The sequence below is a fragment of the Talpa europaea genome (assembly GCF_964194135.1).
Source record: "Talpa europaea genome assembly, chromosome: 6".
NCBI lineage: Eukaryota > Metazoa > Chordata > Mammalia > Eulipotyphla > Talpidae > Talpa > Talpa europaea.
The window spans coordinates 51,583,719-51,607,170 of NC_140072.1; the positions used below are offsets into that span (position 1 = coordinate 51,583,719).

Genomic DNA, 23,452 nt, shown 5'->3' on the forward strand with positions numbered 1-23,452 from the left:
GCTAAATGGATAAACCTAGCCTGCATAGCTTTTAAACTGGGGTCTCATACAGCACAGGAGGCCTACTTGCTTCAAGAACTGAAAATCCAGAGGATGAATTGCTTTATCTGGGAATGGCAAAAGCCAGCACAATAAGGAATGCCAGGTATTCCGAAGATTTTCTTTTTTTTTCCTCTCATTTTTACAGAGAAGTTGGTTACCTTCGAGATGGGCTGTAGCTCTTTTGCACAGATTGACAATTACTGCTGATGGGTCTCTGGTGAATTACACAATGGTCCTTAGAGCCTAGAGGCCCTCCCCCTCCCCCCAACCGTTTCCTCCTCCCTGCCCCCCATCCCACCCCATGCTGAATTTTTTTCATATGTGTGAATATATATATATTTTTTGCCTGTCCTCTCCGGGGAAGTTTGTGCGGGGCTCCTAGCTCACATGCGGGATCAGAATGGTGTGAATGACAGCCGCACTGTGTCATGAAGGTGGTGGTGGTTTCAGCAAGAGAGACCAAATAAGAAGAAAGCTGAGAGAGCGGGGAAACGTTTTTGGATGACAAAGGATGGGTAAGTGAACTTTTGTTGTTTCCTTCTTAGCAAAGCTGATCCTCTGGGCTTCCTATGCTCATCCGTGGCTAGCGCTGATAAAAGACGGGGAAACAGGCAAAAAGCAGCAGCCTCTGAGTTTGCCAGTTGACTCAATATAGTTGTTATTATATTTTTAGATCATTTTCCTTTTTGCAGTTTATTTATTTATTTTTTAATTCGCAAATGCATAGCGCAGACTTATACAGACTCCGGAGAAATACCTTTAAGACTGTCTCTACCGTATGCGTATCCACAGCTTGGGAATTGAACATGAAATAAATATTGTGTTTGCTTCTGTTTCTTGATAATATTAACCGTGCTTGTATTTCTGGTTGCCCGTCAGGAAGATTGTTAACACTTTACTGCATGTGTATAGGGGTGGGGTTGTTACTTTATCAGAGGTCGCACAAGGGCTTGTTTTATCTTTGAAGCTGTATCCTGAATACAGCTTCCAAATTTCCAGCAGTCATTTGCCAGTCTTATTTTTTCAAGTGTGACTGGTTCCCCACTCCCCCACCCCCCCAACCTTTCTCTTGTCTGGGAGAGCTGGAATGTATTTCAATGAGTCTGTAACTGGCAAGAGGACAGAGAGCAAGATTAGGTTTCAAATTAAAAAAGAAAAAAAAAACTTGTTAAGTAAAAGAAGAATTTTTTTGATTAGGAATTTGGCTGAGTTTGTCTTGGTTAAAAATATGAATATTTAAGAGAAAAAGAAACTTCTGCACATGGTAGTTTCTCTCCGGTCCACCCCCCCCCCCACCTCAGCTAAGAAATAATAAATCTGTTGACAGAGGAAAGAAGTCCCTTATCATGCCATGACTAGGAAATGCAGCATAAGTGGCAATAGGTAGCAACTTTGCACGTTTTCTGAAGTTAATAGAGGTAGGGGAGAAAAATAAGTCTGAGAAATTTGAGCAGGTCTGGAGGAGGGGGTGGGGAATAGTACTTTGCTCTTTCTCTCCTGGTTTCTCACCCAAATTCACAAAAGCAACTATGTTAAAATAAAAGCAAAACAAATAGTACACGCAATAACTTTGCATTTTATGTTAATATTTAATAAGAATCTGAGAATCTTAACTTTGGAATGATCTGTGATATCAGTAGTCAGGGCTCCTAGCCAGTGTATCGCTGCTTAGGGGAATGAGGCTTAGGGGGCAGTTCTTCTTGAATATTGAGAGCATGTATGCCTACTAACACACTGAAAGTCCTTTTTACTCTTACTAGTCCTCATACCATGCTTCACTGGTTGCTCATACTAGCCCAATGTCATTTTTTTCAGAGCTCATATATTGTTATTCCATTATGCAATAATGATACAATTTCTAGCAGTGCAAACTTGGGTTACCTTGACAGCTTACTGAAGCTCCTTTGCCAGATCACAGCCTTGCTCAGCTAGGAAAGGCATACAAGTACAGGGTTTACTAAGTCACATTTTTGCCATTGCCACAAGACTTAGTAGTCTTTCTTTGGGTTCTGGAGTTCAGCACAGTGACTAGCCAAATGTTACTGTTATTAAAATGTCGGCAGTAAGTGATAAGACAGACTGTGCTTTCCAGTGTTGATATACATATGAACTCCTGAAACTCAGGAAGGCTTTTCTTAGTTCTAATGCACTGTGAAAATTTGAACATCAAGGATGAAAGAGTGAACCTAAATAGTAAACATGCAACAGTGGAGAAAATAAGTAAATGTTAAGTACATTGTCTTAATCAAGTGACCCATTGCTTCACTAGATGAAGTGCCCCTGATATCGGTAGGCTGGTGGTGATTTGTATTAATAGCTTTACAATGTACATTTGTCTTTTTTTAATATTGTAGGTTTCCGTTTAATTACGCAGCTGAGAGGCATGCGTGTGGTGCTAGTGCTACTTCCTACATTGCTGCTTGTTATGCTTACGGGGGCTCAGAGAGCTTGCCCAAAGAACTGCAGATGTGATGGCAAAATTGTGTACTGTGAGTCTCATGCTTTCGCAGATATCCCCGAGAACATTTCTGGAGGGTCACAAGGCTTATCATTAAGGTTCAACAGCATTCAGAAACTCAAATCCAATCAGTTTGCCGGCCTTAACCAGCTTATATGGCTTTATCTTGACCATAATTACATTAGCTCAGTGGATGAAGATGCATTTCAAGGGATCCGTAGACTGAAAGAATTAATTCTAAGCTCCAACAAAATTACCTATCTGCACAATAAAACATTTCACCCAGTTCCCAATCTCCGCAACCTGGACCTCTCCTACAATAAGCTCCAGACATTGCAATCAGAACAATTTAAAGGCCTTCGAAAGCTCATCATCTTGCACTTGAGATCTAACTCCCTAAAGACTGTGCCAATAAGAGTGTTTCAAGACTGTCGAAATCTTGACTTTCTGGATTTGGGTTATAATCGTCTTCGAAGTTTGTCCCGAAATGCGTTTGCTGGCCTCCTGAAGTTAAAGGAGCTCCACTTGGAGCACAATCAGTTTTCCAAGATCAACTTCGCTCATTTTCCACGTCTCTTCAACCTCCGCTCAATTTACTTACAGTGGAACCGGATTCGCTCCATTAGTCAAGGTTTGACATGGACTTGGAGTTCCTTACACAACTTGGATTTATCAGGGAATGACATCCAAGGAATTGAGCCGGGCACATTTAAATGTCTGCCCAACTTACAAAAATTGAATTTGGATTCCAACAAGCTTACCAATATCTCACAAGAAACCGTCAATGCGTGGATATCATTAATATCCATCACCTTGTCTGGAAATATGTGGGAATGCAGTCGGAGCATCTGTCCTCTATTTTATTGGCTTAAGAATTTCAAAGGAAATAAGGAAAGCACCATGATATGTGCAGGACCTAAGCATATCCAGGGTGAAAAGGTTAGTGATGCAGTGGAAACATATAATATCTGCTCTGAAGTCCAGGTGGTCAATACAGAAAGATCACACCCAGTACCCCAAACTCCCCAGAAGCCTCTGATTATCCCTAAACCTACTATCTCCAAACCTGACCCCACCAAGCCTACCCTTGAAACACCAAGCCCTTCCCCAGGGTTTCAGATTCCTGGCACAGAGCAAGAATATGAGCATGTTTCATTTCACAAAATCATTGCAGGGAGTGTGGCTCTCTTTCTCTCGGTGGCCATGATCCTCTTGGTAATCTATGTATCTTGGAAACGCTATCCAGCCAGCATGAAACAACTTCAGCAGCACTCTCTTATGAAGAGACGGCGGAAAAAGGCCAGAGAGTCTGAAAGACAAATGAATTCCCCTTTACAGGAGTATTATGTGGACTACAAGCCTACAAACTCTGAGACCATGGATATATCCGTTAATGGATCTGGGCCCTGCACATATACCATCTCTGGCTCCAGGGAATGCGAGGTATGAACCATGATCCTCCTAAAAGCATTTCTACTGCGGGGAAGGAGAGGTAAATGTTTGAAGCTCTAGAGGTGTCTCTAATCACTAGAAAGATTAATGACCCTTTTGCTTTTGGGTTTTGCTCAGTGTGAAAGGTTACTTAATTAAATTACAACCACCAGGAAATTGACTGCTTTTTTTTTTTTTTTAAATGGTTGAAACTTGAAGGAAGTTCGTTCAAGGATGAGATTAAGTTGGAATAAAGCACTATGTTAAAACATCTGGTTTTTAACAGTTTGTATACAGGGGTTGGACTTACAAACACACACAAAACTTTTCATTCTGAAATTTATGTCTGGTACTTGGTGTTTGACTTTTGTAATGGAGTAAGGGGGGGGCAGCTTAATTTAAAAAAAAAAAACTAAGTGATTTTACCAAAATTCCAGGAGGGAATGAAGATTTAAACCAAAGAGCAATTTACCCAAGGGTTGATTTTGTTGTAAATTTTTAGTTTTAATTAAAGCATGCAACAGGGATCTCACAGGGATAACTGTTTCTGTGTTACTTACCATTTAGTTATTATACCAGCATAGAGAATGTCAGAGACCTACTGTGTAATTGTATTAGGCTTTTAAAGATTCCTTCCTTCCTCCCTCTCTCTCTCCCTCCCTCCCTCCCTCCCTCCCTCCCTCCCCCTCCCCCCCCCCTTTTTTTTTTTTAATTACTGGACATAGATTACTTTTCAAGGTTTTCTTAAGTGCTGGCTATTTGTATGTAATCAGAATAAAACTTAAATTCCATGTTTGGACTTTGTCCCTGGTAACTGAAATCAGGTGATGTTGTGGATGATTTAGCAATACCATGATGACAGGCATAACAGGGACTGTTTGTTGTTGTTGCTGTCATCCTCAAAAGAAATAATGTGTACTTTTGTTAAATTTATCCAAAACTAAGTGATGCAAATAATTATAAATAAGAGGTTTGAGTTATGGGTATTTTCCCTTTTTGTAACATTAACCTTAAATGAAGGTAACTTATATTTTCATTTTCATGAGAATAAGTTTGGATCCAGTTTCAATTATTTGATTTAAATAGTACTTATAGGAAAATGCTTATGAATAGAGTTCCAATTTGTCAACAAGTAATACTGGATGCAAATTACTCTTTTCTTGGTAAAGTTTATTAAAAAAAAACTGCAAAGGCCTTTTTCCTGGAATAAACTAATGAAGAGAGTTCTGGCACTATGTTATCATAGTAGCTGATTTTAGATGATTACTTTCAAAAGAAAGTTTTAATGCATATTTAATGACTTTTCCCTTTTTAATATTAGCTGTAACAGTTGGAAAATATAATTTGCTCTTAGATAATATATGCCCAAATCTTTCCATAGTCCTAAATGCAGACGCTAATGAAAATGTTTCAGATAAAGCACTGAATTTGAAATAATATCTAACTCAGTATAATTTGGAATATTGAGCTATTCTTCATGAAGTTCATTCTTTTTCCATTTTGTGTATGATTGAAAATAAGAGTAGTCCCAAATATTCCTAAAAGAAGCCTGTATAAGTAAATGACTTCAAAAATTAAAGAGAATAAAAGATTTTATATAAGTCTAACAAGGCTTGATGTTTTTATTGCAGGCCAACAACACAATATACATGAAGTAAAACTTCATGTAACACAATATACATATTAGTAAAACAAGCTCATTCTTATTTAGTCTAGATTCTTCTTATGTTTTGTGACCCTCTTAAAAAAAGCTAGTAATATTTTAAAAAAGGAAAATTCAGGTCATTCATTTATTTTCTGTTGACTTTATTGGTAGGATGGTGATTTTTATTTATGAGAACCACCAAGGAAAATTCTTAAATAACTAGAATTTGAGAAGTGGTTCTGAAACTTTTCTAGATATCTTAAATTCGAGAGATTATTCCTTCTAAGACCTTAAACCTTACTATGATAGAAACAAAGTAAAAGAAGTCGTGGAAACATTTTATTTCATAAAAAAAAAAAAATGAGTGCTTTGGTACTATATATGGTGTGGAGAATGGAGTTTATGGTTGTGAAATTGCAGTACAGTTTGGTATGATGTTGTGTTATGGCACTAAACATGAAGGATTAAATTAAGTATCGTAATGAAGTTGAGTTGACATATTAGCCTTCCTGAAGTAGATCAAACTCTCCATGCCCTAAAAAGTTGAAAATGATAGGCTCTACATTTAAGACCATTTACTCCCCTTGCATGCCTGAGAGATCCAATAAAGCCACAGTTAAATGAATATTAACTTGCTTTGAAACACAACCATACAGACATGAACATTGCAATCACCCCTTCTCCTTCTTAATAGGAGGTTCATTGTATTACAGTTGTAGGTAGATAAAATAAGTGAGAAAAGGTACATTCTTAGAAATTGTTATGTAAGCCATAATTTCCCCTTATTTCTTGTCACCCTAGAGTAAAATGTCTCCTGTTAGGGAATATTCTCTTAGAGAAACTTTCTCTACAAAATGAAGCTGAGACGGATGATTTTACCGAGTTTATGATTTTTTAGGACAGCAGAGGTGTACTGGATTTTAGTCTAGTTATTTTCATAAACCTCATATCAATAACTTAGAAAAATAGAGAATCATTAATATAGTTACAATATAGTTCTCCAAGGTAGATTGAATAAAGCCATAAATATTTAACTAGAAAACTTAGCACCAAATGCTAATTTTCTAAGGTAGTGCCTTGAAAAATATTGCATTAAATGGAAATTTCAAAATTTCATTTTGTCTATTTCAATTAGGAAGAAGATAAAAAAACATTAAGATTCCTGATTAGAATGATGTCTGAACCACCACACAGATAGGGCATGCTGTTTTCAAATTAGAAAACTTTGGTTCTATTTTTTACAAGTTTTAATTTTGGAAGTTCCATGTGCACATTCTATAAATTGAAGGAAAACATTATAACAATTTAGGCAGTTAACATCTCATATCTGAAAAAGAGGACTAGAGTAATTATGAATGATATGATATATGGCACAATTCTAATATATACATGCTTCTCAGTCATCATACTTTGAGTCAATACATGTGCTCAGTTGTACTGAACTATTTAATTTGTCCTCATTATGCTCAGAAAAGAGAACTTAAAGCCCAAAAGATGCAGATTTGCCTAAAACTTAATAGATGTCATTAAAATAGAAAATTGCAAAGATTTACTTTTGAAAATAGCTTATTAAACTTTGCATAGTTCTATCTCATTAAATATAGGAATTATGAAGTTAATTCATTTTGTATACCCCAATTTTACTTAAATATTACAGAAAACAAAATTTTGCATCAAGCAGTAGAGACCTTGATAAGATTAGTTATTTCTAATGTAGGATGAGAAAATATTTCTAATTTGTCGTTTGAATTAAAAGGAAATTGGCAAAACCTTAAAGAATGCAGGTGTCTCCAAAGAGATTCTACATCCAAAGTGTTTTAAAAGTTAGGTAATCAAAATATAAAGTGAAATGCTCCCTTCATGCTAACAGTGCTGCCACTAGGAAAATGAGAATATAGGTGACATTACAGGTATATATTTTCCAAATATTTGATATTTTGGTTAAGCTCTTTAAAAATATGTTGGTTGTTTGGGATATTATTTCTTTCACTGCTGTGCAGTGGGTAATATTGACCATTTCTAACAGTTTATATTTACATATTTATTAAATGTATTAAGCCATGTCCAAACTATTGATTTAAGGGAGATTAAGTTCTTTCTATGCTTTAGAAATTGACATTTTGAAGTATATTTATATGTTCAAAGAGAATTCAGTTGTTGGAGGCCCAGTATCTGTGAGGTTAATTTACACTTTAACAATATGAAGTTATAGAAAATAACCTGTATTTTGGAGGCTTACTACTGATGTGTCATGTTAAAATGTTATAATTTGAACTATACTTTGTATATGCACAGAAAGTATATTTGTGTGTGTATAGTGTGTGTCTGTATGTATGTGTTCATATTCACAAAGAGAAAATTAACATATACCCATTAAAATGTTTGTCCATGTTTGACTACTTGACATATTAGTGAAAGTATCATGGATAATAATTCCTAGAATTTGTTAGTCAAGAACATACTTTTTAAGATGATGTTCATTAATCTCTGAATTTACGAGTATTGTATATCTAGGTAGCCTAATATTTCTTAAAAAAATTTAAACTACATATTGTTAATTTTGTTATGGTTTTGGGCAAGTCACTTTCATTTCTCTGTGCTCCATCATTAAATGTGTCAACACCAAAATATATCCCAACTCAAAGCATCCCTCATAGTATTAACCTTTGTAAAATGTCTATGGTTATTCCCAGGACTAGAAGAGCGACGTGGGATATAGAGCAAAACCTGAGTTTAACTGTCAGTGAGAAAAGAGATAGCTTTTTGACTTAAAATTGGCATGTATGACTGAACAGCCACACAAATTCCTTATGGTTGAGGGGGAAAAGTCTAGAATGCATGCACACATGCATGCATGCACACACACAAATTTACATCCCTTAAATTTTGCCAGTAACTAGATATTTGGAAAATGTTTAAAATGTGATTGTTTTAAAAGATATATAGTTAATCAAAAATCTCTTGGGAAATGCAGTTTTCATAAGAATCTGCAAATGGTAGTGGTGAAGGATTATAATTGCCAAGGCTAATTTGGGAAAGATTTTAAACTAGTGATCCAAGGTTTAATTCCTATTTTTAGAACTAGTTTGTACTAGCTTTCCATGGGTAAAGTTTTAACAGTGGGTTGTCCTCTAGGATTTTAAGTTGAGAAGTCTATGTTTTCACAAATGTACAGTTTTTGACACTCTTAGTAGTTGTCACATGATTTCAGAATTTTTCTTTTTTGAGACTTTTCTATATTCCATAAAATCTTCAGCCTACTCCTGAAGAATGGCATTTGTTTTATGCTTTGGTAGTTGCTTGGTAATACTAGCATTGGGGACTTAGTGACTCACTATAATTCTCATCTGTAGAATTTGATGATTCACTAAATCAAACTGAGTTGCAACCAGTATATCACCAGATTCGGGGAGATATGAAAAACTAGCATGTCTTTTGATCAGTGAAATGTTGAGGTTGTTTAAAAAATGAAAATTGCTTTTTATACTATCAAAACTATCATTCATTGGGTCAGTTTAATAAAAGCTCATTGTTCTGAATAGGAAAGAAATTATGAAGGTGTTTTTCTCATGCGTTCCATAAACCATTAAAATTTTAACTGTAAATTAAGAAAGGTTGGAAAAAGCACATATTTCCTATGGTATCAAAATCATTGGCTTTTTAATAAACTGCTTTAATATGCTTGAAACTGCTCAATATGTACAAAGGCTATGATTTATACTCCTACAGAGTTTAAAAAATAATGCTTTCAGTGTCAAGGGAAATTAAGGTCTAAGCAAATGTAGCTATGAGGAAATTAGTCCTTTTAAAGTAAGTTGTTTGACTTTAAGTCAAATCTTATATATTCTATACTTGTAAGCATATGGTTTGTGAATAAAATGACAGCAAAGCTGATACATACTAATAAGGTTAAAGATGAGAATATAAAAAGTTCAGAAAACATCTTGTCCAAAAGTTATAAATAGGCTAACCAAAAAGAAAATATTGACCAAAAGCTAATTCCTGCCTATTAAATAAGTTCACAATTTAAATATTATATTAAGCATTATTGCTTGTAAATGGAAATGGAACATATTTATATTTTAATGTTATATAAATGTTTTTAAATATAAATATCAAAGTAACTTTGAAGCATAAATGCATTTAGACACATATATCCCACATAAATATTTCTAGAATATGAAATGTATCAATATACTACACACATAATAAATTAATATATATTATTCTTTCTAATAAATCCTAATTTTTATGTACTTGTCCAGTTCATATGAATGCCCTCAAAAATGAATACTTGGGGGAGACATTTAAAAAAATTTAAGACAGCAAAATAACTTTGTTTCCTCTGTCATTGCCTCAATTTGTCATGATTTTTTTTTAACTTTTAGGTACCCATTCCATTGTGTATTCTATTCTCTTACTTCCAATCCTTTGTGTATTTACTGAATTCTCAGACCTTAGAATTAGAGGTAAAAGTATACACATTAAACCTAACAAGTAGGTTACTTTTTTTAATGTAAATTTTTCAGTGGGAAAAAATTAGAGGTAGTAAACATTTTTATCACTTTGGTTTTAAAAGGGAAGTTGTAAGGTACAGGGTCATCAATATCAAAAGAAAATTTCCTAAGCAAATTTTAATTTACATTTTAATTTAATATTTCAACAGTTGGATTCTCCAGAGCTTACTGAACTTAAGAATTAAAATGTGCATTGATTTAACACTATATCTGAGTATTTGAAACAGACAAGCTAAGATCAATATGGAAAATTTAGCACTTTCTTTGGATTTCAGTAAACAAATGTACACTTCCAAGGAGGACTTCGTAGAGTTGTGAGTTTATTATACTTTGGAGTCATTTTAAGGGTAGGACAAAACTATATACAGCAAAACTATTTAACTAATTTTGGAATAGCAAATGATAATAACCAAAGAGGGAAAATGCTTGAAAATGTTTTATTTGGAAAAGTGAGTGCTACTTAATTCATATTTACTGTATATTTTCATTTTCAAGGTAATGATTGTTTTGCTTTTTTTAAAAAATTTAATGTTATTAGATAAATTGAATTAAACTGATTTTTATAAAATGAACTAGAAACAGTCTTTTGGGTATAAATTCACTGATTACTTTTTTTCAATATGTCGCTCCTCTCTCAAGTCCTGTATACTGGGATATTGGTTCTTTCACTTTCTTCAAGAGATCTAAGTATTTGTAGTGCTGGGAATTATGAAAAGTTCATTTCTTGTTCTTTTACATGACTTCTATTAAAATATTTATGTTCAAATTAAGCCCTAAAATACTGCTTGTTTATTTCAGCATAAATTTTATGTATTTCACTATTATAATAAGTATTTGATACTCACAATTTTAAATCCACACCAGTTATTGTGGGATGTTTCTAATAAGACAAACAAGAAAAAAATAGAAATAGAAACTAATTACATCTGAGACCTTTTCAGTATGGTTTCCATAGATGAAAAATTGTTATTTTCTTTTGTATTTATAGATCTATAAAAGAAGTAGCAGAGAGGTCAGCCCTGAAGTAGTTTAGGTTGATGGTCAAACCACAACTTGCACCAAAATTGCATTGGTCCAGTGCTTAGATTGAGGGGTGAAAAAGAGGTCTCAGAAACTTGGAATGGACTCACTTTACTTCTGTAATATTGGACAAGTAAATATATATATCTGACCTTTCTGTGATATAATTTTTCCGTCTATTGAACTAGGATAATAACTTTTCAACAAACTTGTTGAAATGATTAATGAGGTACTATTCTAAAAGTACACTCAACTCCTCCATTAAAAGCTTCAGTGTAAATACAAGTGTTGATTAGCCAAAAGCCCTACTGTCTACTGAAAAATGCAAAATCCAATGTGGCTGTATTATTTTCATTGTTATTATTAGTTATAATGATGGTTATAATACTCCCTGATGTAGAAACAAGTGTTGTGGTTATAATTTTACTAAAGTGAATAATAAACCTGACCTTTCAGTCCCTTGTCTGAGCTGTAATTTAGTTTGGTAGCAGACACAGTAATATTTAAATAATACCCTAGGATTTATAAAACACTTCCTTGACTGAACATTGTATTCACATTTTAAAGAAAGCAGCATTTACAATTTTTGTTAGTATTAATTCTTAAAGAAAAAATGAATTGTGAAAACAACTTTTAAATTTCCAGTTAATCAAAGGTTGCCCTTTAGTTAGTTTTCTTAACACATTGAAGCAGTTTTAAAACCTCTAAAATTTCAAACGAGATCTTTCAGAAAATATGTAGAGTGTTCCTTCTGAATAAGATGTTAATATGTGATTTCATGAAGACCTGATATATTTCTATTATATATATATACACACACACACACACACTCACATATGCTTTGATGTGTGTAACAAACACATATTCTAGTTGAACATGAGCTTTTATTTGGCATAAAAATATATAATCCCTGCTTTTGTCCCATACCTGAATATATTTTAAGGTGAAATGCATGGAATACCTCCTGTGATACTATTTAGTGCTGTGAAATAGAGGGCACCACTGGTACAGGTGTTTAACAAAAACAAGTACCTTATATACAAAAGAAAAACCTTATCCTAGAGAAGACAATAGTTTTCTTGGTGATTGAAAAGGCAGAGTTATTCCAAATTGGGGATTTTGCCAATTGTTGAATTTGTCTATTACAATCATGAATTTGGGAACTGAGGAAATAACCACCAAATGGGTTCAGGGACTCATTGGGCCACTGTGAGCTGGACCTGAGATAAACTCCCGTTGATCACCTGATCTCTGTATGCCCTTCCTCTGACCCAGGGACCACAGTGATGTTTTGGATCTCAGGAATTAGTGTCACTTCGGAGTCAATGTCCAATAATCCCCCAAAGTCTGATTTCTTCACTTTTCCCAGTGCACAATCACTTTGGTAAATAACTGGAAGAAAGACTAAAAGTTTACATCTACTGTCAGAAAGTTTTTCCTCAAGGAAATCTGACTTGCTTTTCATCCAAAGGGCTTTGAAACTTAAAACTGGCTCAAATATGGGAATTACCTGTAGGAACATGTTTCTCTGTTTTGGTGATTTGTTAGAGTTCTGTTAACTAGCTCTAGCTCTATTCCATGATGTAGATAAGAATTCAGATTTCTTTCTAGGGACAAAAGAGGAATAGACAACCGTCACAGGTCTCTTGAGTCCAACTGTTTACTGCTTTGACTCTACTGTCCCTTATGTAACTATGTCTCTCTTTTCTTTGACAATTAAGTGCTGACACCAGGGCCATGCACCTGGGATCTCATTACCCATTGCATTCAGGGTTGTCAGTTCAGTAGTAGAAGTGTCCATTGTAATTTTGACCAGCGTGAAGAGAGACCACAGAGCCATTAGCCCTGACCTTACTTGTCTTAATCTCTTTCCCCTGCCCAGTTGTCAGGTTATCATCAATTTTATCTTCTTGGCATATGGTCTAGGTATAAAATAATGTACATATAAAGATGTAACATTTTGTAAATAACAGTCCCTTTGACTTTATGTCAATTCATGTGCTTTTTTCCCTCAACCACAAGAGGATAAAAAGTGATTTTAAATCATTGTCCCAACTTTTTGCCACCATAATTTTAGTATAACAACTTCCTTGAGCATGTTGTTCAATTTTCCACTATAATATGAAGATAAGCAGTGATCATTGGCCTAGAAAGAAGATAGTATCCATTTCCTTTTACATTGCATTTATTACTGAGAAATTATCAAAATATGGTTTTTAATTACATAAGCAAATATTTTATTAACGTTGTTAGACTGCTGGTATTGATTTTAAACAATTGGAGAGAAAAATTGTTCTGAAATATTAGCCAGTAAATTTTGTATATTACTCTGACATAGTGTGCTAATTTCCATTTTTTTCTAATTATAATTAAATGCTTATTTAGTAGAAAATGTTGAAAATGAGATTATTTATAAAGTTAAAACAATTATCAGTAATTCCAATAAGTAGAGATAATACTTAAACATTTTGCTACCTTATGTTTTACACAAGTATGTGTATGTGGGCATTTATAAAATTAATTTGAAAACTGTACATGTATATTTATATACCATTTCTTTCAAGTTCACATTTTGTGATTAAAGAATCATTTTTTAAAACTTACTTAGAAATTACATCCTTAAAGGTGTATTTTACTTAAACCTCCTATTTTGTTGAACTTATGATGCTTCATTTCACTGTTATATTTCTTCAGTGACCCCTCACCCTTAGATTCTTAAAAGAGAAAATATATGACCCAAAGAATGAAAATGTTAAACTTACTAATTTGTAAACCAAATTACTGTCTCAGAAATTACCTATCTGTATTACAACATGCATTGTTACAAAGAGTACCACTGTCTGACATAAACACCAACATTATCTTTTTAAAAACAAATTAACATTTTTTATTGTTTAACATTTACATCTTTAGCTTTAGTGAAGTAGAATGTTAATTTGCATATTTGTGTTACTGAATTTTTAATTTTGCAATGTGATACATAAATAGTCCATGAAGTTAACAGTAATAATAGTTTTCATACCCTGCTTTTATTTTTAGGAAGGTCTTTTTTTTTTTTTTCATCCTTTGTATAAGTTAACATTCACTGTTTTGATCATTTTCTCCATAGTTTTATTTTTATGTATAATTTTTAATCTAGCTAGAATATTATTTAGTATAGATTTGAAGTATAGACTTGCTTAAGTGAGAAAAAACAAATTAAGTGATATTTCAAGTGTGTTGTACGTAATAATAAAGTAAAACTTTTATATACCATGACATTATAGTGCATTCTATAATTCTCATGGATACTCTGTTTTTGTATCAGAATCATATTTTTGCACTATTATAATTGTAAATATATTTTAAATGATGTAAAGTATCTTTACTCTCCCACTAAATTCTACATATATTTTTAAAGTTTTCCTTGTTTATTCTTGCTATTTTTACTTGAAATAAAATTTTGGCCCTCTCTTTCCCCCCACCCCATTCAAAAACACACATATTCACACACAGTATATTTACTAGGATTATATGAATCAATTCAGAAATAACTGAAAGCTCTACAGTTATCAAATAAAATTTTTTAAAAAGTTGTGATGAATGGGATAAAAATGGCATAGGACTCCATTTATATTATCTATTTTATCATTCCAGTAAAGAGTTGATTTGCTTTATTTTAAAATTCTAGTATATATGTAAGAATGTGTGTAGATACATATTCACACGCAATTTTTTAAATTGTGTTATTTTTATTGAGGTAACTGATATATAATGCTGTATATGATTTAAGGACACAAGTCCACACCTCTTCTGATGAACATATAATGATCAATATTTTAACCAAACCCATTAATTTTTGAATTTTTAAAAAAAATTTCTTATTCAAAAATAATCTTGTAAGGCATATAATGTGTTACCTTTCTAATGGTTACATTTCTTCTTATTTTTCCATATTGTACTAACTAAATCTGCCAGAAATAGCATTAAATAATTATGTAGATTTGGAGCAAGAGTTGTGTTATTTTCCCCTAATTTTAATGGGACTACCTCCTATATCTTCATCCAGTTTTTCATTCTGTTTATTCATTCACTTATCCAACATAAATGTGTTGGGTACCTACATTAGTAGGTGTTAACGCTGTAATCAGTGCTGTGTTTACAATAATGGATAAGTGCTTTGTTTTAGGTTAAAAATTACCACATTTATCTTCACTCTAGTATCTTATGAAGTACACATTTATTAGGATGGACTTTGCTTTAATAAATGATTTTTTGGCACTTGGTTTTTCTGTGAGGCATGCTTTTCATGCTATCTTTTAGATAATTGATTTTATGATTAATATCTTTATTTCCTAATATTAAATGTTATTTGCATTTTCTGGAATAAATTATAGATTTTTCTTTCGTAATACTCTTTCCCAGATCAGCTCTTCTTGAGTTTATTTTTATGTTGTTTGCAAATTTTAAATCTTCCAATTGGTGTGCTCAATATTACACTCTTTTGTCAGTTAAGTTTCTAGCTCTAAAATTATTAAAATAATTTGCAAATTATCTTTTTCCTTGAAGAATCTAGGATATCACCCGAAAAGCCATTTTAGGCCCCCTTTTTAGATATAACACTGTGAAAATACTGTATAATTTTTCTTTTTTTTTCACCCACAGCAAACCATTGATGTGCACATAACCTACCTGCCTCCTCTCCATGCCCTTCTCCTTCCTTGTAAATTTTAACCATATGCATTTGCCTCTTTTTGTTCTCGCATTAGAAAGTTGAATTATAGTTCCCTAGAAAAATACCATTTGATTGAAAATTTAGTATTTTAATGATTTATTTAATAATGACATTCTTAAGCATTTTTTAATGACATTCTTAAGCATGGACTTATATGGAAATGCTAAGTGAGGCAGGTTTCTTTGATCCATTTTCTTCAAATCCCAAATAAAATCACTTGCTTATTAAATGTAGTTTTTCCATTTAATAGTAAGTTCCTTAGAGTTGTAAAAATCCTTTAGTCTTTTATATCGTATTTTAGTTTTGTTCTTGTTCATAATTGCTAAAACTTTTCAGATTTCTTGTTTTTTAATAGAATAAAGATAATCAGCTTTTTTAATAGAATAATATAATTAGATAATTATATTAATGATATAATTATAAGGAATTATATCAACATTCAGCTTTCCAAGGAATAATATCCCTCTGCCAATATTCTCTGACAATCTCTATAAATTCATGTTACTATCTTTAGATTACCTTTCATTTTCTTACATAGATTATTTTTTTAATACATATCAAATGTCAGCAAAATATTTCTGTATAGGACCAGAGAGTAAATAATTTAGACTGTGGGCTATATGGTCTCTCACAGTGGTTACCTCTGCCATTGTGATGCATGCAAACAGCTGTAGAAAATATATAAAGGCCAGGCACATGTGTGTCCCAATAAGACCTTAAAACAGGCAGCAGGCTGGATGTGCCTTCTCTCCTATAGTTTGCTGGCTCTTAATCTAGATCATTTATATAGGCTTCAAAAAAAAACTTAAGTCTTATCCTTCGAAAATTAATAGCGTAGAATTTTCTCCTAACCTGGTATCTTCCTATACTACTGTTCTATCTTTATCTCTCCCTTTCACAGCAAATCTTCCCAAAAGATTCTACTCCGTCATTAATCACTCAATTCTTCAACCCACTGTGATCTGTCATCAGAATCTAACAAGCCACCAAAACAGCTCTTGCTAAGATTGCCACTGACTTCATTAGCACTACATTCAGTGATCTTTTAAAAAATTTTTGTTTCATTTGATAGCTTAGTAACATTCAACAGTTGGTCTTCATTTTTTTTAAAGATTTATTTATTGATACATACAAGAGCTGGAGTACAGGCCAGAGATGCAGGGGGTAAGAGGATTCACCAGAGACAGAGTAGGCAACAGAACAGGTAGATTGACTGAAGTACACTGCTGAGGGGAGCAGCGGGCAAGTCAGGAGAGGTCTGCTTCACCATGTGGGTTGCTCCCTGGCCAGCTGGGGATGGAAATCATGCTGCAGAGGCTGCAGATTGCTTCATAGTGCTGTGCATAACCCCTTGTGCCACCAGGGAGGCCCTGGTCTTCATTTTTAAAATGTTCTCCTCCTTGGAATTCTATACACTTGAATATTGCTTCTTCGTTCCCTACATCCCTTTTCCACATCTCTCGTAAAACTATTCCACACTTAAATATTGTGTTTGCCTTATGACTCCATACTTGCACTACTTGAACCTCTTTTATAGCAATGCATTCTCTCTTTGTCTTTCTGGATGATTGCGTTTATATATGCAACATGCATTATGATTTACTAACAGTAAATTATTTCTCTGGGTGGACCTCATTTCTGAACTCCTTACATGTATACTCATTTTCTATTTGATTTTGAATTCAAATATCTGAGAGATACCTTAAACTCATTTCTAAACCAAACTATGATCTTTCTTTCCATACCTATTTTTCTCTCAGTGGTTTTTATCTTATAAGAATGAAACAAAACATTCTGAAAGTCAGAGTTAGAGGATCATCCTTGACCCCATTCTCACCCTCATACTCCACAAGCAATCCATCAGGAAGTTGTTGATTTTATGTCTTAGAGCCTTACATATCTTTCAAATACAAATAATTTTCTCTGTTTTTCCCAGTGCCACTTGTCTGTCCTACTTATTCTTCTTAACTCAGCTCTTGCTTCACTGGATTTATTTCCTACATTGCACACAAGGTTCTTCTTTCAAAACAAAAGCTGATCCTGTCCCCCTCCTTCTTTGTTTATAGTGATTTAGTGGGACCTTGATGTTCTTGGAATGAAAACTAACCCTTAACATGACTTCTAAAGCCCAAAGTAATCTATTCTTTCTTTACATATGCTCCTCATATCACAATACCTTTGCTTTCATCTCTTCCAAGGAAACCTCCACAGTTTGTAACTTGGTCTCATTTTCGCTCTCTTATATGTGATGCCCTATCCTTTGTCACCATCACTATATAAACTTAGCCCTAGAGTGCCACTCACTCTTCTTAGTTAATTCCCATTTATTACTTCCTTAGGCAGTCATTGCTAAAATTCTTGTATTGTCAAATCAGTATTTTTTTCTTTTATGCATACATATAAGTATATATATAATGATTTGATTAATAGCTTCCAAATCTATTTGAATCTAAACTACCCAAAGGAAAATAATATATGACTTTTTTTCTCTGACTTTCTCTCTCCACTGTCTCATTCTATGTCTTTTGTGGAGTAGGACGTTCATAAATATTCTTTTTTTTTTTTTTTTTAAAGAGGCACGTATTTTATTCATTTATTTATTTGTTTGTTTGTTTTTGTTTATACATGCACTGGGTACAGTCAGAAGCGCGGGAGGGTGAGAGAATTCACCAGAGCCAGAGCAGGGAGCAGAGCAGGCAGAAGGACCGAGGTACACTGCTGAGGGGAGCAGCGGGCGGCAGGAGAGGTCTGCGTGCCATGTGGGACCCTCCTCCGGTGGCCGGGGAGCAGCCGGGGATGGGGATTGAACCGGCGCCGCAGAGGCCGCGGGCAGCCTCGCAACCCAGCGCTCAACCGCTGCGCCACCGGGGAGGCCCCATAAATATTCTTTAAAAGAAAAAAATACTGCATTACCAAATTCTACTGATCTTTATTTCCTGCCTTTTAAAAATCAGAAAACTCTCTTCTTTGAAAAGCTTCTTAATAATTTTTTGTCTCAAATATTAGTAGTTTATTTCATTATTCAAAGTTTAAAACTATAGATAAACTTCAGAGTATAGATTTTGGTCTAGCCCATTTTTCAACATTTTTCTCTTTTCATAAATATACCCTTTTATTAGACCAGTTTATGTTCAAGTTGACAGACTGTATTGACACAAAAACCCAAGAAAAATAACTTGCCATTTGTGTATGTTATACAAGTAAAAATAATAGAGGCAAATTATTTATATTTTGCCATTTTTACTTACTACACTATGAGCATATTTATACCACACTAAGCACTCATTTTATGACATTTAATTTAGTTAAATATGGAAATATTGTATATTATGTTTTACATACATTCCAGTTTTCTTCTGATGGTTGTTTCAACATTCTTATAATAAACTCAAGTTGATCCCCTTGTACTTATGTCTTTCCAAATGTACTCACTGATAAAAATTTATATTGACATTTTAATCCATCTTTTCCACTTCAATATTTAAAAGAAATTTTGGTAGTGATCTGTTATAATTTAGATCAAATGATTTTTGGTCATTTTTTATATTCACCCCTTTGATAACTATATATTTATAAAATTTCATACATTTTGACCTTTGTATATTTTGCTTCCTGTATTTTACATTTATTTTCTGTGCCAATACATAAGTTCTATGATTTATATTGGTTTAAATTTGTATATTAATCTATTAGCTTCTATAAACACAAATGTTTTTCTTAGAGGTTGTCATTCCTCTTAATTATTTTTTGTGAAATTTTGATTATATAATTAGAAAATTGACATATATGTAAATCATTCTATAGTTTATTTTGCTGTGTCTGCCTTCATTATTTGATAAATAATCACCAGAAATATTAAATACTTTTACTTTCCTTCACTAATTTCATGGCTTTACTTTTATGTATGCAAATCATTAAATCAACTGACTTTCTTTCAAAAATTTTACCTAGTCCCCCAAACTTATTTATTTACTCACAGCTATGAAGTATTATATTTCTTAACTTACAAAGCATTAACTCCTATAGATATGATATTTCATGTGTACATGTTTATGAGCTATGCATATGGATTATTAATCACATATATATGCAAATATATATATGAATACATATACTCAAACTTATTTTCCAAATGCTTTTGCCATACAGCTTAATTAATATGGTGGGGTAAATTATGTTTCATTATTCATATTTCTAAATTATTTTTGACTCATTTTATCCAGATTTTACATTTAACTACAAGTCATTATATATAATATATATTAATTATATGTATTATTCATAAATATATATAAAATAAATTTATATATATAATTAATATATTATATATGGTTATTTCTGTCTTGTTTTCTATTGCCTTCTATCCTGTCCAGAACCATATTCTAGAAATCCTTGTTAACTCTTTGTTCTGTATACTCCTGAATATTTTCTGTATATATATATATATATATATGAGTATGTTCTTTTCAAATGATATTATACCAGTTGTGCTGATACACATTTTGTTTGTATACTTTTGGATGATTTTTTTTTTTATGTAATAGATATTGGACATTTCACCATGACAGAAATAAAGATCTACCTCTTTGTTTTAAATTTATTAAAATGGTTCTTCAGTGGTAGACAAGTGAGATGTTTTTGGACATGGAGATGAACTTTAGAATTATCATGTCAGTACCCTAATAAAATTTATTTGATACATTTATTGGATTGTGTTATTTTTAAAGTATAATATGAAGCAAATAAATCTAAATCTTCCATACGGTGATAGGAAAAAACTCCAATTATGTTAAGTCCTATCTGTGGGTTAAGTTTGTGGTAAAATAATAAAATATCCAACACATATATATGTATTTATATATGTAATTATTATGGATGTAATGAATTTTCCTTTTTCATTTTTTTTCTATTTTTGCTATCTAACCATCTAATATTAATTTGTGTATGTGTGAGGATGTGGGTGTTGGATTTTTTTAATGTGCCTGTTGCAGCCAGGAACAATAATATTCCAGTTGTGTTTACATGTGGGGTTCTTTGGTTTAATAAATAAAATATACTTCATTTAGCCATTATCACTTAACCTTCCATTAATTCTAATTTGCATCCTCTATTTTATTTTATTGGTTAGACTTCTGAAATTATGTTGACCAATTAGGAAACTGGGGGTGCGAGTGGAGAGGCATTGAAGGTGCTTGATAACTTTTCCCTCTCTCACCTCCACAATAATTCTGAGGAGGACATGGGACTGTGTATACGTACAGTCTTCGTAGAAGCTATGAAATCACTCAAATTTTTAATATTTCTGGACAGATAAAATAAATGAGGTCCAAAGTTCTTTTTGGTTATCTAGTTATAATGACGGATGCTGGACTTTGCAGGGTTGAAAACATTATTTTTCTTCACAAGTTATCTACACGTTATACACTCCAGTTCACCACAGCTAGGATAAAGAACTAAAACCATGGCAGAACCTAAGAGCTGTGAAGTTTTGTTTTTTAATTCTTTACTCCCAGAATGTCTTTATGTCTGCATCCTAGAGACACAATTAACATCTGACATTGTTGAGCAGGCTCAGGTAAGTTTGTAGAGAACTAGAACCAGGAAAAATTCCCTCAGGGACTTATAAATGCTAAGAAAGCTCTGCATCTCTTTGACAAATTTCCATGCAAGTCATGCCATTCCTAATTTAGGAAATGATGTAGTACAGTTATTCAACCTCAGCACTGTTGGCATTTGGGGCCATATACTAGTCTACAAACTCTAGTGTTAGAAGAGATGGGAATCTGATCTAAACATTGTAGCAAGCATGACAGGCCACCCTCTGGTTGTTATAACCAACAATGGCTCCATATATAACTTCTTAGGGGATCAAAAGCAAAACCAGCCATGGCTGAGAGCCATTGATACAGTACATAGAATCTGGTCTTGGAGAAATAAGATAAATTTTTGTAGCCTAGGAAGACTCACTAGTGAATTTGAAGCTTTAAATTTCATGTCATATGTAGAGTACACAGGTTGGCAGGTATCTCTAAAATAAACTCAAGTTCACTTCAAAGTTGAGAGCAGTCTGTGGGCAGGTTTTTAACAAAGTAGCACCAGAATTTTGTTGCTGACATGAATAATATCCTTTGCTTTATCATGAGTTTCAGCCAAGGTTAAAGGACTAATTGTTTCTATAGATAAAACAGTAATAGTTCTGTTCCAGGAAAGAATCAGAAAAAGAAACACTTTTTTTTTTTTATCATCATAGTATTGTAGGCCTAGAGAATTTTGCATAAGAAAGGCAATGTTAGGAGAAATACATGCTAGAGAAAATACATCTCCCTACCAGTTTTCTAAGTACTTAGATTTGGCAAACACAAATTGTACCCATCATGCCTAAGAACACTTAATGCTTAGTGAAACATCAGTAAACTTAAGGCTGACTTTTGTTTACCTATTATATGTATAGAGAAGGGAGAAACCCCAATAGAAGTGTTCTACACCCACTTCAGTGTTGGAAGACCTGTACAGCAAGTATCTGGGGGGAAACTGAAAAGCAAATAAAAGATTTTGAACACACCAAGTGAAAATGTGCAGGAGGAAACTAGCCTCAGGAAAACTTGGAGACTGGCAGAGACATTTTTGTAATTTTCTTCAATCTCTAAGAAGATAGTTTTTCAGATGACTTGCTCTATTGGAGGAAGCAATTTTCACGGATGGTAGAATTTCCCCCTATTATATGGGAGAGATATGGTTAAACTCTTGATGAAAGATTTCATCCAATTGAGTTTGGGGCTTGCAAGTAATGAAATCTGAACAAATGCCATAGACTGACTGGTACCATGGAGAGGCTGAAATTAAATAGAAAATAGTGTTTTTTTTCTCTTCTCTCCTTAGAAATACTTTGGAGTCAAAAACATCTGGCCTCAAACAGTAGCCCTACTACCTTTAGCTCTGAAGTCATGGGCAGACTATGTAGCCTATGTCAACCTCTTATCTATAAAATAATGATATTATTTGTACCTTATAGGGTGATTGAAGATATCAAGTAGTAAAGAAAATATCTGGCGCACAACTAGTGGTCTTAACAAATGGTTGTTATGTAATGTTATGCTTGTTGTGTCCTACCTCTTTACATGGATATCACAGATTTTTGGTTATGTTTATGGCTGTTATCAGCAATTTAAGCATAGAGCAGGATATGTGATGTTATTTTGGAATATACCACTATTTAAAATAAATGATTGTAATTCATTATATGTATATAAAATTCCATATATAAATAAGCACACATATACATATATGTACAATTAATACATACATAGTGTAAATATAATGTATATGTGTGAATGTGTATGTCGATTCAGACTTTGTATTTGTCTTGACTTCTTGAAGCTGTAGAACAATGTTACATAAGTAGATATGGAAGAGTGGAAGACTCTCTTGATCAAAGTTCTGAAAAAAATTTTCACAACTGCAGCTGAGACTAAGGAAATTTGTAACACTAAATGTCTATATTAGGAAGAAGAAAGGACTCATCAAAGATATCAGTTTCTATCTCAATAAACTAGAAAAAAGAAAAGCAAATAAAATTCAAAGTAAGCACAAAGATAAAAGATAAAAGTTGAAATCAATCAAAAATC

At 33.1% G+C, this 23,452-nt stretch overlaps 1 protein-coding gene across 1 annotated transcript in view; it reads left to right on the forward strand.

Annotated features, from left to right (window-relative positions):
- Positions 1-553: 553 nt before the first annotated feature.
- LRRTM4 (leucine rich repeat transmembrane neuronal 4) overlaps positions 554-23,452 on the forward strand; it is a gene marked incomplete at both ends in the record, with an annotated part of 717,875 nt that continues 694,976 nt past the window's right edge. Inside the window, 2 exons of the mRNA XM_084234828.1 lie at positions 554-557; positions 2,397-3,943. Of these exons, the coding sequence (XP_084090954.1) occupies positions 554-557; positions 2,397-3,943 (1,551 nt within the window). The remainder of the gene's footprint in view (positions 558-2,396; positions 3,944-23,452) is intronic.